Source organism: Microchirus variegatus (genome assembly GCF_963457635.1).
Source record: "Microchirus variegatus genome assembly, chromosome: 10".
Lineage (NCBI taxonomy): Eukaryota > Metazoa > Chordata > Actinopteri > Pleuronectiformes > Soleidae > Microchirus > Microchirus variegatus.
Window position 1 is genome coordinate 11,164,325 of NC_139811.1, and position 13,942 is coordinate 11,178,266.

Here is a 13,942-nt window from a genome sequence, read left to right on the forward strand (position 1 = left end):
CATCCCATTATTCCAGAATTGTAAAAAACCCTTCTGGACTTTGGGCCCAGAGCTGAGACACGATCAATCAAGTTCAGAGCTGTAGTCACGGCCGATCAATCAGAAGGCACCAACAGCACCCCATCTATCAGGGCCGCTGACCCACTCCACTTACTTCACAGTGCAGTCAGTGATTTAATGGAGACCCCCTCAGAAAGCATACAGTCAAGTCTTTTATGGAAAAGGCAGCAGCTGTGTGCTCTGGTGAATGCATGATGATGCAGCCACAGTCTTTCCTTACAGGGCACATTTTTATCTCGAGTTGAATCAGTGATCTAAATGTCTTCTTCCATGCGGCATTAGGGCTGAATGACTTTTAATAAATATCTTATTGTGATTATTTGGACAATGTGATTCGCGAAATCAGAGGGAATATGGCCATTTTTACATCGTTATTCTCATTTTTCATTCAAAAAACATATTTAAAACAAGGCAATCAGAGATGACAGACTTCACCCAATTCACGCAACAACCCTCTGGCACCCTCTGCTGGTCAAAGTGGCAAGTGCAAGTGCGGAAACACGGACAAACAAACACAGAGCCACCAAAAAAAATATGATTATGTGTGATATTTGTGCAGGTCTGTAGAATAAGATGTGTGTATATCAAGACAATAAACTTTCTAATCTAAATCTAAAATGATATTTTGACACAAATATTACTCCTCGCGGCTGGATATTGACAACATTTCGATGAAATTTTCAGCCCTACACAAGACTAGTAAAAACTGTGTGAAGTGTCTTTTAAATGTGCCTTAGTTTACACATTCAAACAAATCAAAGTATTACATTATCCATCATTCCTTCACTATTTGATCTTATAGATGTCTCATTTACTTCTATTTCTCTTTTAGACAATGTCATGCTTCCTTGTTATTTACACCAAATTTACTATTACAATCCCCAGATGTCTCACTCACTGCAAACAATAAATAACTGCATTCTGCCAAAATGATTGGAAAACTTTGGCTCATATTGCACAATTACACAGAGTCATTAAATCTAATTGTGTGTGTGTGTGTATATATGTGTGTGTGTGTGTGTGTGTGTGTGTGTGTGTGTGTGTGTGTGTGTGTGTGTGTGTGTGTGTGTGTGTGTGTGTGTGTGTGTGTGTGTGTGTGTGTGTGTGTGTTGGGAACAGGCCGGAAGCCCATTTCGTATTTGTGGCCCATGGTGGATATAAAAGCAGGCAGACCATATTCTGGACTAATAAACACGCCGACATGATTATAGCGATGGAGTTAACCTTCACCCTGGGTCATTTTATGCCAAGTGTTGCTTTTGTGAACCATATAAAATAAAATAATGAAGCTGGAATCATCAATGATCCTATAGACAGTAAATGCATTAAAGGCAACCCCTTTAATGCAAGTAAATATTAACTAATAAAAAATTGGAGCAGTTAAACTGAGATGTGAATTGTAGTAAAATGATCAGGTGGTTTAATTCATTAGTTTAGAGCTCGAGTTGATTTCATTGACTAACTATTGCCTTTTTGGCTTTTTGATTGCAGCGGGTGCAGTTTTTGACTACGGAGCCCACTGAAGTGACATGAGGAAAAAAAAAAAATGACGCAAAAAAAAATTTGAAATCTCGAGTTACCAAAAAAATTATAATAATTTGAAAAAAAAATGTCATAATTTTTAAAATATGAGAAAAAAAAAATTACATTTATTTTTTCATATTTTTGTGGAAACTCGAGATTTCAATTTTTTTTTTTCCCCGTCTTTTTTTTTCTCATGTCACTTCGGGGGCTCCGTATTTGACTGACATTTTGCCTGAAAAAAAAAAAACTAAAAGAGCTGCTTTGTTGTGAACAACAAAATGCCTGCTGAGTGTTGTGAATGACAGCCGGTCGACAGCACAGGGGAAAATTAAGGCCAGTTGATTATCAGCAAAACAAAATGGATCACTTTAGTTAACTCACATTTCACCACTTTTCTCAGTATGAACCTTTCACGCCACTTCTCTGAAATGATAAACGACAGTGATGTATTAAATATTGTATAATGAACGATTAAACGCGGCTCCGTGTTCATCTTGTCATCGCTGTTTTAATTAAATCTGTGTTAATGAATCGGATGACTTGATCATTTATCATCTTTCATTTTACATCCACTGCTCCATTTCATGAAGTTCATGTGCATTTTTCTTTTAAAAACAGTTCATTTCACAACAGTTTCTTCCATACCTCGTACGGTTCCTGCAGTTTGCATGATCAAACACTTATATAATACTTTCATAACCCATTCAGGACACACTCATGCTTCTTCCTGAGGAACATGATGATGATGACAGATAGAGGGCGCCCATACTACACAGTACTCCTCACCTTACACCACCTCAAACAGGCAGAGTGCTTCTTCAAGTGAAAAGATCAGTGCTGGAAAGTCAGCGTAGAAAACATCAAACATCCTTTTTTTTTCCCCGTTATTGATGTTTGTGAAGTCTATACAGCGAAATACAGGGTTTGTAGCATCTCTGTTTTGTATGTTTACTTCTTTTTTTTGGCTTATTTTGAATTAGCAGACCTGTGCAAGAATAAAAGGACACAATATAACGGCAGCAGAAGTGCAACCACTGCTGTAGTGCAAGAAAAAAAGAAAAAAGAAGCTGGGCAGACAATAGAAAGGCCACCTGTTGACCGGCGAGGCAGCACATAAAAACTTAAAAGCACTTCAACAAACCTTTAATAGAGCTCTCAACCACTCGTTGTATTCTAAACACACACATTTCTGAACCCAGAAAAAGTAGATTATTATATACCAGTGGATTTCCATTACCTCTTTGAACCACCGCATACATTTTATGCCTCATAAATTCACATCATCTGTTAAAATAATCCAAATTAAAATAGAGTCATAGCTGGAGGGAATGAACCTGGGAGCTGAAGGTTTGAAGTGATAAAAAAAAAAAAAAAAAACTTGGCATGGACTGAAGGCAAATTCTGGCTCGGCCACAAAACATTGAGCGCTGAAGAAGCACGTTCTCTCCGAACCTTATACTGTCAGTATGAAATATTGGGGGAAAAAATGAAAAGATATTAATAAATCTCCTCCCTATCCCAGTTGTTGCAGGAGCACGACTGACTCTGAACTAAGTCCTTAACAATACGGGCAAAATAATGTAATCCACCGTGGTCTCAGAAGAATAAACAAAACGACGGCTCTTCTCTGAGATGCTTTCTGATGTTGTATAATGTGAACAAAACACTGCATAACTTGACCTTGCCCTTAAGAATATTAAGAACAAAACCACAAAAGAGAGAGAGACACACACACACACATACACACTGGCAAAGCACTTTATATTTACTGTGCGATTTAACTGTGAGTTTGTTTAGTAAGGAAAGGATACTTGTTAATTGTGCATAAAACAAAACACAGTGTTTATGCGTGTGTTGATTGCTAAACCTAAAGAAAGGTAATTTTCAACTGTTAAACACATCTATCTATAAAAAAGTGCTGACTGTGTGTCTGTGACGGGCATATCTCGCTGACCAGACTTTGGATATGGGTTGAGCATGGCCTGATGGTGTGCATCCTTGATTTTCACATTTTTTGGAGGAATTTTAATTTTCACGGATTTATCACGCTACACCAGGCAGGCAGCGGCTCATCAGCGGTAGCTGCGCTGTCTGAAGTGGGGAGGTGGGAGTGAAGTCCTCACGGTGGGTGAGACATTTTCACACGGTTCACCGCAAAACATGGTGTTATACTGAAATGGCGAGGTGTCCATTCACCAATACGCAAGCACATATTTATTTGTTTACATATTTATTTTACTACTTTGCAGTGAACTTGGCGAACCTGTTTCCAAAGGTAAGCTAGCGAGGCTACGATTAGCATTAGCGTAGGGCTAACATAATACAAACACCGTGCAAGCTCATTAGGCACAACGCAAATGTTTTTGTTTTCGATTAGCATTAGAGTAGCTAGCTGTTGTGAGTGTCTGTCAGCCACGACAGTGATAATGAGGTTGCACAGTGTTTGTATTATGTTAGTCTTTACGTTCCTTATCATGCATGACCATAACTGAAAAATCTTCTTCAGCTCCCTCTATACATACTGCACTAGTAATAGTTAAACAAATATAATCATAAGGATTTATCTTAAATAAAATACTTTTATTTGTGTATGATCAACTTGGACTTGTGTCAGTCATTGTTAAATTAAAGAAACAACATATAAATAAATGCATTTCTGAGCTTAGATTTGCATTTTTATGCTACAGTTTATAAACTTCAATCTATAAATCATACATAGTTTCTATAAATTGCCTGAAAGCAACAAATAAATGGAAGGAATTCCATGTCTGTAGCCCTAGCATTACTGAAATAAGCACAAACAATCAATGTTTGGACCAAAAAGATTGATTCTCAGTCATTTTGTCAATCACTGACCAGCCTTCTTCATATTTATGTGTATTTATTTTATACGTACTGTTCTCAAACATTTTCCTAATGTACCTGGACATTTTACAGTTGATTCCTTCATGATGTACTCATGTTCTTTATGTCAACTTTTATTAATTAATGGAAATCCAGACATGCCGAGGATTTACGACAATTGAAATAAACACTGCAGTGTTTGGAAGCTTTCATTACCCTGAATTGAAGACAATGACGTGGTTTAAATAATTGAGTTTGTCAGTTCACACATGGGCTTTTAGTTCTGTGTTGATTTAAACAATCTACTTCCAATCTGGAATGAAAAGTATTAAGCACAGCCAAAATAAACATCAATCATTTTCCTCTTTCTCCAAATCTCTCTCTCACACACATACACACACTCATCTAGTCTCCACTCCTACATTCATGCGACTCTTAACACATTTACACTTGTAGTCTCATAAAGTTTGACTAGGTGTCACAAAAAGGGGATAAGGAACACTTACATAACACTTCAGTCTCTCACTCTCTTTCTGTGTGTGTGTGTACTGTTGGCCCAATAAGGCCATGACTCTCCCAGTTGTTCCTTATGTTTATACCACAAAGTAAAGAACACACAGGCCCACATGCACACACACACACACATACACACGCTGCACCCTGGAGAGAAAATATAAGAGATACAGAGAGGAGAGGAGCGAGTGGATCGCACACAGAAGAATCCTCTTTTGGGGTTTTTATCTGTTTGCCTTCCAGGTAGGAAATGAGTAAAAGTGTCTGCCTCTATGTCCATATATATACAACACACTCACTCGGGTGTAAAAACAGCACAAATCAATGTTTCTGTGCAATTACACAAATGTGTGACAGCAGAGGAAGCCAGTATTTGTTATTATTATAAGGTGGCCAATACATCCCAGGGTAAAGTGGAAACAGCAGCGTCGACTGTACATTGCTTTATTTATGCGTGTGAGAAAAACAGAGGTGACTCTTCAGGTGACGACCCCCGCGTCCTCCTCCATGTATGCCCTGATTTCCTCTCATTAAGATTCTCCGACAGCTAAATGACATTTTCACAAATGTATTGGCTGTGCTGGGCAGAGTCACATTCGGGTCATGAACATGTGTGCAACTGTTTCCATAAAAGAGAATTTGCCATGAAAGTGAAAGCACCATGTTTCACCACCCCCCGAGGCAACGCTTGTCAACCTATTCACGTATCAACTTTCAGTCAGACCCTTTTATTATTGAACCCTTGATCTTAACCGATTCAGGCTTTGAATCTGGCCCTGTACAAATATCACATTTTCTTACCTGCTCGTGGTACTCGATCCCCATGCTCAGAGTATTGACGAGGATAGCGATCATGATCCCCCGGTTAAAGTATTTGCTCTCCACGATCCTCTTCAGTTTTTCCCTGAATCCTACCCAGACGCGGACCACTACGTTCGTGTAATCCACCACCCCTTGCCGACGGCCTCGACCTCTTCCACCTCTCAGATGTCCCACCTGAAGATAGGATACATTTACAATGAGGCTTCCAAGAATGAAAATACAAATAATAAAGCCTAGTGTGCATTGGAATAACCCTTTTATTGAGCAGTTTGTGCACTTTATTTAGATTTTTTATATTCCTGATGTGTATATGCCTTTAGCAAACAGTGAAGCTTTGCCATCTGCAGCGGCGTGAAGCAGCATTGGTGAAGCAAGAAATGAGTGTTATTTAATTGTCCACCGTGGTGTGAGAGTGGCTGTGATTGTGGTCATTTGGCTGGTGTACGACTCCCGTGTCCTGCACAACCTAATGCAATTATTTAAATGACATAAGCTGTTTTTGATTAAAACCCAAATCACCACTTCAACAAGCTTTAGCATCACTAGCGATCCCAACATTCATTCCGACCTGGGGGAAGTCGTGCAGTCCGTCCGCCTCTCCTCTGCCTCCCTCGAGGTCTCCCAGCTCCAGCTCTAAGGTCTCAAGGCTGCGTGCACACAGAGGGCAGCTGAGCAGCTCCAGCAGCAGAGGGCTGGGCACCACGCCGGCCAGCTGGTACAGCAGCCGCTGGCGACCTGAGTGGGGGGGGGGGAGACGGTCACATGTTGCAGAAGGATTGTTTGCATCACCCCCTCGTGTGTTGTTGGCCATGCCTTTGACGCACACTTAATAGGACATTTTCAGCAAGCAATGTATGCATGTATGTAAGACGTATACAAATATGGAAACAAAAGTAAAACCTGCTACCTATTTTTATGTTGTTATTGATTGCTGCATCTATATGTGTACTTCAATCTATGCTCAATGAGTAAACTGGACTTTAGTACAAAAACAAGTACTTTTTTTCTGTTTGATTTCTATGATGGCATATTAGGGCCAAGTATGAAAAAGAAATACTGACCTGGGGGAGGGGGGTAATATTTTGAGAAAAAAGTTTCAGATTTATGAGATCAAAAATGGTCAGTCTACGAGAAATTATAGTCGCAGATTTACGAGACTAAAAGTGCCAAATGTATACGAGAAAAATGTTGTCGATTTATGAGATTAAAAGTGGCAAATATAGGAAAAAAAAGTTGCGGATTTATGAGACTAAAGTAGCAAATCTACGAGGAAAAAGTAGCAGATTTATGAGATTAAAAGTGGTAAATATATGAGAAAATAACGTAGCAGATTTAAGAGATTAAAAGTAGCAAATCTACGAGAAAAAGTTGCAGATTTATGAGAAAAAAGTAAAAATAGGCTAGCATTTTGTTTTTCAAGGAACTACATCATCACAGAAGCTGCCACATGCCGTGTCATATGTCAGCAGTGGATAACTTAATCATATTATCCTTTTTTTCTCGTAGATTTGCTACTTTTAATTACATAAATCGCTGACTTTTTTCCTTGTAGATTTGATACTTTTAATCTCATAAATCTGTGACTAGTTTCTCGTAGATTTCTTACTTTTAATCTCATAAATCTGCAACTTTTTTCTCAAAACATAACCCCCCTCCCCCAGGTCCATATTTTTTTTGTTCATACTTGGCCCTAATACACCATCGCAGATTTCACTGTCTCTTTCGAAAACATTGCTACTGTTTCAGTGCCCAGTTGTGCCTGAAGATTTCTACATGAGCTGCACACAGCCCAAACGCTCTCTACTAACAAAGTAGGACAGGATGTACTGATGCAGCCCAGGAGGCAAAACATAGAGCAAAAATGCCTGAAAATATCTCACTGCAAAGCAGTTACTCTTTCTTATTAAGCTCATACATATCTGTGAGTGCACTAAAATAAAATATCACCTGGACTGTTTGATTTTTGTAAACATACTGCTGTAAAAAAAAAAATAGACAGATACATATGAAGTGGTAAGACATTATTGTACAATGACAATCCTCAAGGGAGGTCCTGTCTCAGAGGAGAGACAAAAGTCATTTCTGCAGCGAGCACTAAGAGCTCAGTCACGCCAAAAGGATCCTGGCTGACTCCTCTCACCCTCTGCTCTCTGACTAACATCCTCTTAAAAATCGTCATGGAGCATGAAAAAAAAAAAAGAATCAGTGAGAAGCAACTGCAGAGCACAGCTGAAAACACAGCAGAAACAACACGGCACGTCTACTGTAACACCTCAAGCTATTGTTTAAAATAATTTCTGACAACTGCATACATCTAAGAATTTTGACTAACCTTTGTCAGAATCCCGGCATAAGCACACTTGTGCTTTTTACCAATAATAAATGGGGGATTCTCCCAAAAGCAACGCTTAAAAATTATAGATGATATTTTAGCTTTGATACAAATGGAAGATTTCATTTGTCCAATCCTCGACATACATTTAGTCTCTCAGGTGACTGTGTTCAGGCCAGAAGTGTATCGACTGTGGTGTTCTTAAGCCTGTTTTTCCTTCCTTGGCAATCGTCCTCTAACACCGTCTTTAATGCATTTATCACAAAGACACATAGACAAACACTTACTCCTCACTCCCAGTAAGAAACTAATTCACCACTCTGCTCAATTATATATGGAGTGTGTGTGTGTGTTCACGGTGCAATGTGCGTGCAGTTATTGGCAGTGTTGCCGCATTAAAGGTCCCTTATAGAAGAAAGTGAGGTTTCTATGATGTGTTTATAGTTTTGGCATCAAACTCTTCATCCACAGGGGAATTCTTAGAGATTGTACTCTTGTCTTAAAAGACACAACTGGGACTTTTTTTCGATGCCACATATATACGCTGCCCTCAGATGTACTCACAATGTCAGTACGGTGCACCTGGACCCACTGTCCATTCTTTTGTTGTTTCAACTTTATGAACAATAAAACTTCACATCACTAAACTACAGAAGAAAAGCATAAAACATATATATAAAACAATATCTGAGCTGTTTTATAATGAGAATGTTTTCTCGTTGCAGCAAGATAAGAATTTACCCTAAAGACTGCTTTCTTGATTGATTGTAGCGGGATGTTTACATCAGGGAGGGACGGAGTCTGAAGAAGGTGGAGAGGCTCTGTAACGCTCTGAGGTCGACAGCTGGAACTTTGTCGCTTCTCAGTGTGACAGTACATTTCTCTGGCAGCTGGATCGCCTACAGAGTCTCTCCACTGGGGATGCACAGCCCCCCTACACACACACACACTGGTGTGAGTGTATTAATGACAACTGATTAGTATGATTGATCACAGAAAGTGTTTACAGTTTATTCTCAACGCACACCGCCGCCGCAGCAGCGATGATGTACCGTCGTGCCCAGCTGAGGGATGGCGCTCTTCAGACTGTTCTTTCTCCAGCTCCAGGGTGAAGTGAGAAGAGATAGGGAAGTTTTCAAGGGTATAGTATATGGTTGTTATATCTCCTTATGTATATCAAATTACTTACAGTAAAAACCTTAAGCCAAAATACACAAGGCTACAACATTTGCCACTGCCTTTTTTAATTTTCCTTCATTTTCATGTTGTCTCCACTGTGTAATTTCCTTTCTTTGCCTCGCCTCTTCCCCTGAGCTAACCTCCCTTTTTCTTCCACACTTGTGTGCTCATTCGATTGTTTAGCTCTATTGATGTAATTTATTTTTCTCTGTGTAAGGCCTTTTCTCAGCCTCTCCCTCCAGAGTTGAAGATTTTCATATATTTTCCCCGACTTTTCACAATGCCATCTTCCGGGAATACCACCACGTACCGGTCTTTTTGTACAGGTTACTTTACACTGACTCCTTTTCTTGCCTCTGTAGTTCCACACACTACACTACTACTGTATGATTTTTCTCTTCTATCAACTACGATGATAGTTCTCCCTTTAATCCACCTCTCTGCGATAATAACAGTAACACTTGAGGCATGGATTTCCTGTCAGCACTCTAAATGTTTCTTGTGATACATACACTACCGCTCAAAAGTTTGGAGTCACTTAGAAATGTCCTTATTTTTGAAGGAAAAGCTATTTTTTTCCAATGAATATAACATTAAATGAATCAGAAATACACTATATATATAAAGTATATATACTATATATATATGTATACACTATACATTGTTAATGTGGTAAACGACTATTCTAGCTGCAAAAGTCTGGTTTTTAATGGAATATGTACATAGGTGTATAGAGGCCCATTTCCAGCAACCATCTCTCCAGTGTTCTAATGGTACATTTGTGTTTGCTAATCGCGTTAGAAGGCTATTGGATGATTAGAAAACCCTTGTGCAATGATGTTAGCACAGCTGAAAACAGTTTTGCTGGTTCTTTGATAGAAGCAAAGTTATTATTTTGAATAAAAATCCGTATTTCTAATCTTGTCAATGTCTTGACTATATTTTCTATTCATTTTGCAACCCTTTTGATGAATAAAAGTGCAAGTTTTATTGGAAAACACAAAAAAATTGTATAGGTGACCCCAAACTTTTGAATGAAAGTTGTACAAAAAGAAGGGTGATAAGTGAGAAAGAAAAAAGATGACAAGAAAAATATAATAAAAAATGAAACCTTAATGCATGTAATTTAGTTCTGGTATTACAGGAAATGTCACACACTTACTGTGCTGTCCCATGAGCTGGTAGAGCTTGTTCAGCGTCTCCGTGTGGTCAGACGCCGTGTGACTTGGCGGGTGCTGCTCCGGACTGGGTCTGCACTGCTGCGAGTGAGGCGGCGGCGTCTTACTGCTGTAGCTGCACACAAAAGACGGCAGGATGGTCGGGTAGTTCATGCCCCCGTTCAGCCGCCCGAGCAATACGCCCACGCCGTGGGTCACGACGGACGAGTTGCCCGCTCCCCCGCTGCCGCTGCTATTTTCATTTGTACTTCCTCTCTGCGCAGGAAGTGACGTCATCTCCAGCTCCTCTCCTCCTCCTCCTCCTCCAATGCCTCCCTCTCTGTCCATTTGCTCGGCACCTTCCACACTAATGGCGTGCTGGCTGCCGTTGCTGAGGCGACAGTGCTGGTGCTGATGGTGCTGCAGTAGGTTATGGATCGGCCTCAGCCAAAATGCACTATTTGGGCCCGATCCTCCACAGCCCCTGCTGGAGCCGGGGCCATGTCCATTACCCCCGCCATTACTGCCTCCACCGCTGCCATTGGGATTCACCTTTTTACGTCGTTTACTGGTGAAAGGGAAACATAAAAGAGAATGTAGACGTTGTTACTTTCTGGTGTGTGTGTTTGTTTTTGCAGAGTTCTGGAGGAACCTTTAAAAAAGTTCCCGATAGATTTGATAGTCTCATAAAATAAGACAATGGGCAAATATGTGTGCGATGCTTTGCAAGATTGACCACAACAGAGGCACATATAGGAAAAATGTTAATGTCTGGCACTGCTGATTAAGCCCATCACTTCCACACAAGTCTTGTGTTTCTCAGTATAGCAGTGTTTTGTTTTTGCTGCTTCTGCACACAGAGTGACATATGTTATGTCTTGACGAACGGAGGCAAGTGTGAGTGAAACGAGACAGATGCAAACAGTTGGACTATTGCTAAAAATGCCAAGAAACACCAAGGAAAATATTCAGCAATGGATTCTACTGCTAAAATCAAACCTGGACTCTAGAAGCAAATGGTTCCAGGTAGAACCTCAGCCCTTGTAGAAGCTTTTGGAACCCTTATTTCTAAGCGTCCAGGGCTAAATATCTGATATCTTGCACAGAGGAAAGCACCGTTTCCTCTCTTACTCAAAATGCAAGTTTGTCATGTTTTACTTTTATAGATGGGCAATATTAAAAGAATACCAAAGAACTAGTCAACAACTAACTTCAACAAACCATAAACGTTTAGTACAGAAGTGATTTGGGTGTAATCTACTGCCATTTCATGTCAAGAAGCTCATATCTAACCTGTGCCACCCAGAGTATATCCTCTGCACCCTGCGTGTAAACTTGCGATAAAGGTGACTGATGTAGCGTAGCATCTCTTCATAGCAGGAGCCCGGTTCGCTGTAACTGGCGAGCGTCGAGTCGTTGGACATGTAGCGCGCGCGCTGCTCCCTCATCAGGGCATTCTCTCGCTGCTTTGTCTCCGAGAACTGGGTGGCGATGACCACGAGGCACAAGTTGATCATGAAGAAAGAGCCCACCTGGAGAAAGTCAAGACAAGCTAAAATGTTTCCACTTGCACCCAAAGCTGCATTAACTATCTTAAAACTGACTACCAAAATGAGGAAGAATTCACTGTTTGTTTGAAGCCTTTCAAGTGTAATAACAGAAGAAACATTTCTAAGATGCTGACCGTTTGGCCAGATCCTGAGATGACGAAGTTTTCTTCTGCATTTACTTTCAAATTATAACATTTTAATCTTAATCTGATGAGAGAGCCTTACCAGGAAGTTATAAAAACCTGATGAAATATCGACTGAATATCTCATAACTTGAATAAGCAACAGGAAATTGGACAGGCTCCATCATCCAAAATAATTCTCTGAGTTCCCTTCCTGCATAATAAGTTATTTTAAACTGAATGACAGAAGCAGGAACAGAGCCCGCAACAGTAAACCATCTTAAAATATAATGTTTAATGAAGTAAACAAATGTGGTACTTACAATAATGAGCAGTATAAAATATATAAAATTGTAGAAGGAGTGTGCATCCATGACATAGTACATGATATCGACCCATCCTTCCAGTGTGATGACCTGGTGGCAAAGACAAAAATACAGAGAGGGAGACTCCTTATGACAATGAACAGGAAAAGGAGAAGCACACCATTGCTACCTCTTCAAAAAAATGGATGGCACAAACACCCACACGTGTGCAAAACTGTGCACACAAAATATGCACACAGCAGGCAAAGGGAGTGCTTTTCAAATTCTGTTTTTAAATAATCACAAAAAGGCTTGTGCTGCTTCTTGTGTGTGTGTGTGTGTGTGTGTGTCTGTGTACAGGAACTGATGCAATTCTTTCATGCTGTTATGGCTGCTGATGAGCAGCCGAGATGCTGACACCTGAAAGCTGAGGCTGAGCACGGCCAATAAAACGCTCACAGCTCGGGAAGCGACACGCGCATGACTGCGAGAACTGCCACACACACGCGCTCAAGTAAATCAATAAATAATCACTCCATCCTGGTGTGGCTGGAGTCATTGTGGACACATGCCACGTGTGCAGCATGATGGAAAATGTCCCTGTGACTTTAAAAGGGAACAATTATGCAAAATCAACTTTTTAATCATTTAAATCCTTATATTTGGGACTCTGGATGTCCAATCAGTCGGCAAAATCTGAAATAAGATGACTCACTCATGTTTTAAGTACAGGAGATAAAACACGTAATGTTGACTTCCGTCACAATGCGCTACATTCCTGGAATTGTTGTCTCGCGGCGCTCCACTTTGTCCGTAAAACACGCGAGAGTGCTGGCGAGGGCAACGGTATCCGAAAACCGGAAGTCTGCGAGAAATTCTATTCTTGGCTCCACAGTACAGCACAGAGTTCTACACAAACTTCCAGCCTCAGAGGATTTATCTGTCCAGTGGATACATGTTATATATGACAGCAATGTGCCTGCTAGAGCCTGCAATTGATCACTTTCCCAAATACTAACTGCTGTTAGCTCCCAGTAGCCTCTGTGGCTGATGTCATTTCCTGTCCCTTAAGTTTTGTTTTACTTTTTTTTTTTAAAGGTGGACCTAAAGAGATACTACTAAACAGAGCGTTCTGAACAGGGCTGTTTTGGCAGGGTGATTGAACTGCTGTGGTGCTTCATCCTTATGGTATTTTGACCAAAGCATGTCACAGACATGTTCATTAGGACACCAGGGAACTAGTTTAACTTGGAGAAATAGGATATAATATGACCCCTTTAAATACTCCAACATGCTCATACAGTAAGCGGTGATTTTGCCATACTTGCAAAACTCTACGGATTATTGCGCTGAAAATGATGTTGTGTGAAGTAGGCTTAGATTTTGATGCATGTGTGTGTTTTTTTTCTCTCCACATTTGTGTTCACTGTGGTTATTCAACAACCAGGCTAAGAGACGGAAAACAGAGTCAATAACCTGAACAAATGACGAGCTGACACCATGGCTAACCCCCCTCCATCCTCTGCTCCTCACC

At 40.3% G+C, this 13,942-nt stretch overlaps 1 protein-coding gene across 1 annotated transcript in view; it reads right to left on the reverse strand.

Moving 5' to 3' along the window:
* Window positions 1–13,942, reverse strand: part of cacna1ha (calcium channel, voltage-dependent, T type, alpha 1H subunit a) — a gene marked incomplete at both ends in the record, with an annotated part of 108,432 nt that overhangs the window by 26,145 nt on the left and 68,345 nt on the right. The window contains 5 exons of the mRNA XM_083896901.1: window positions 5,743–5,937; window positions 6,332–6,498; window positions 10,437–10,999; window positions 11,725–11,963; window positions 12,427–12,519. Of these exons, the coding sequence (XP_083753027.1) occupies window positions 5,743–5,937; window positions 6,332–6,498; window positions 10,437–10,999; window positions 11,725–11,963; window positions 12,427–12,519 (1,257 nt within the window). The remainder of the gene's footprint in view (window positions 1–5,742; window positions 5,938–6,331; window positions 6,499–10,436; window positions 11,000–11,724; window positions 11,964–12,426; window positions 12,520–13,942) is intronic.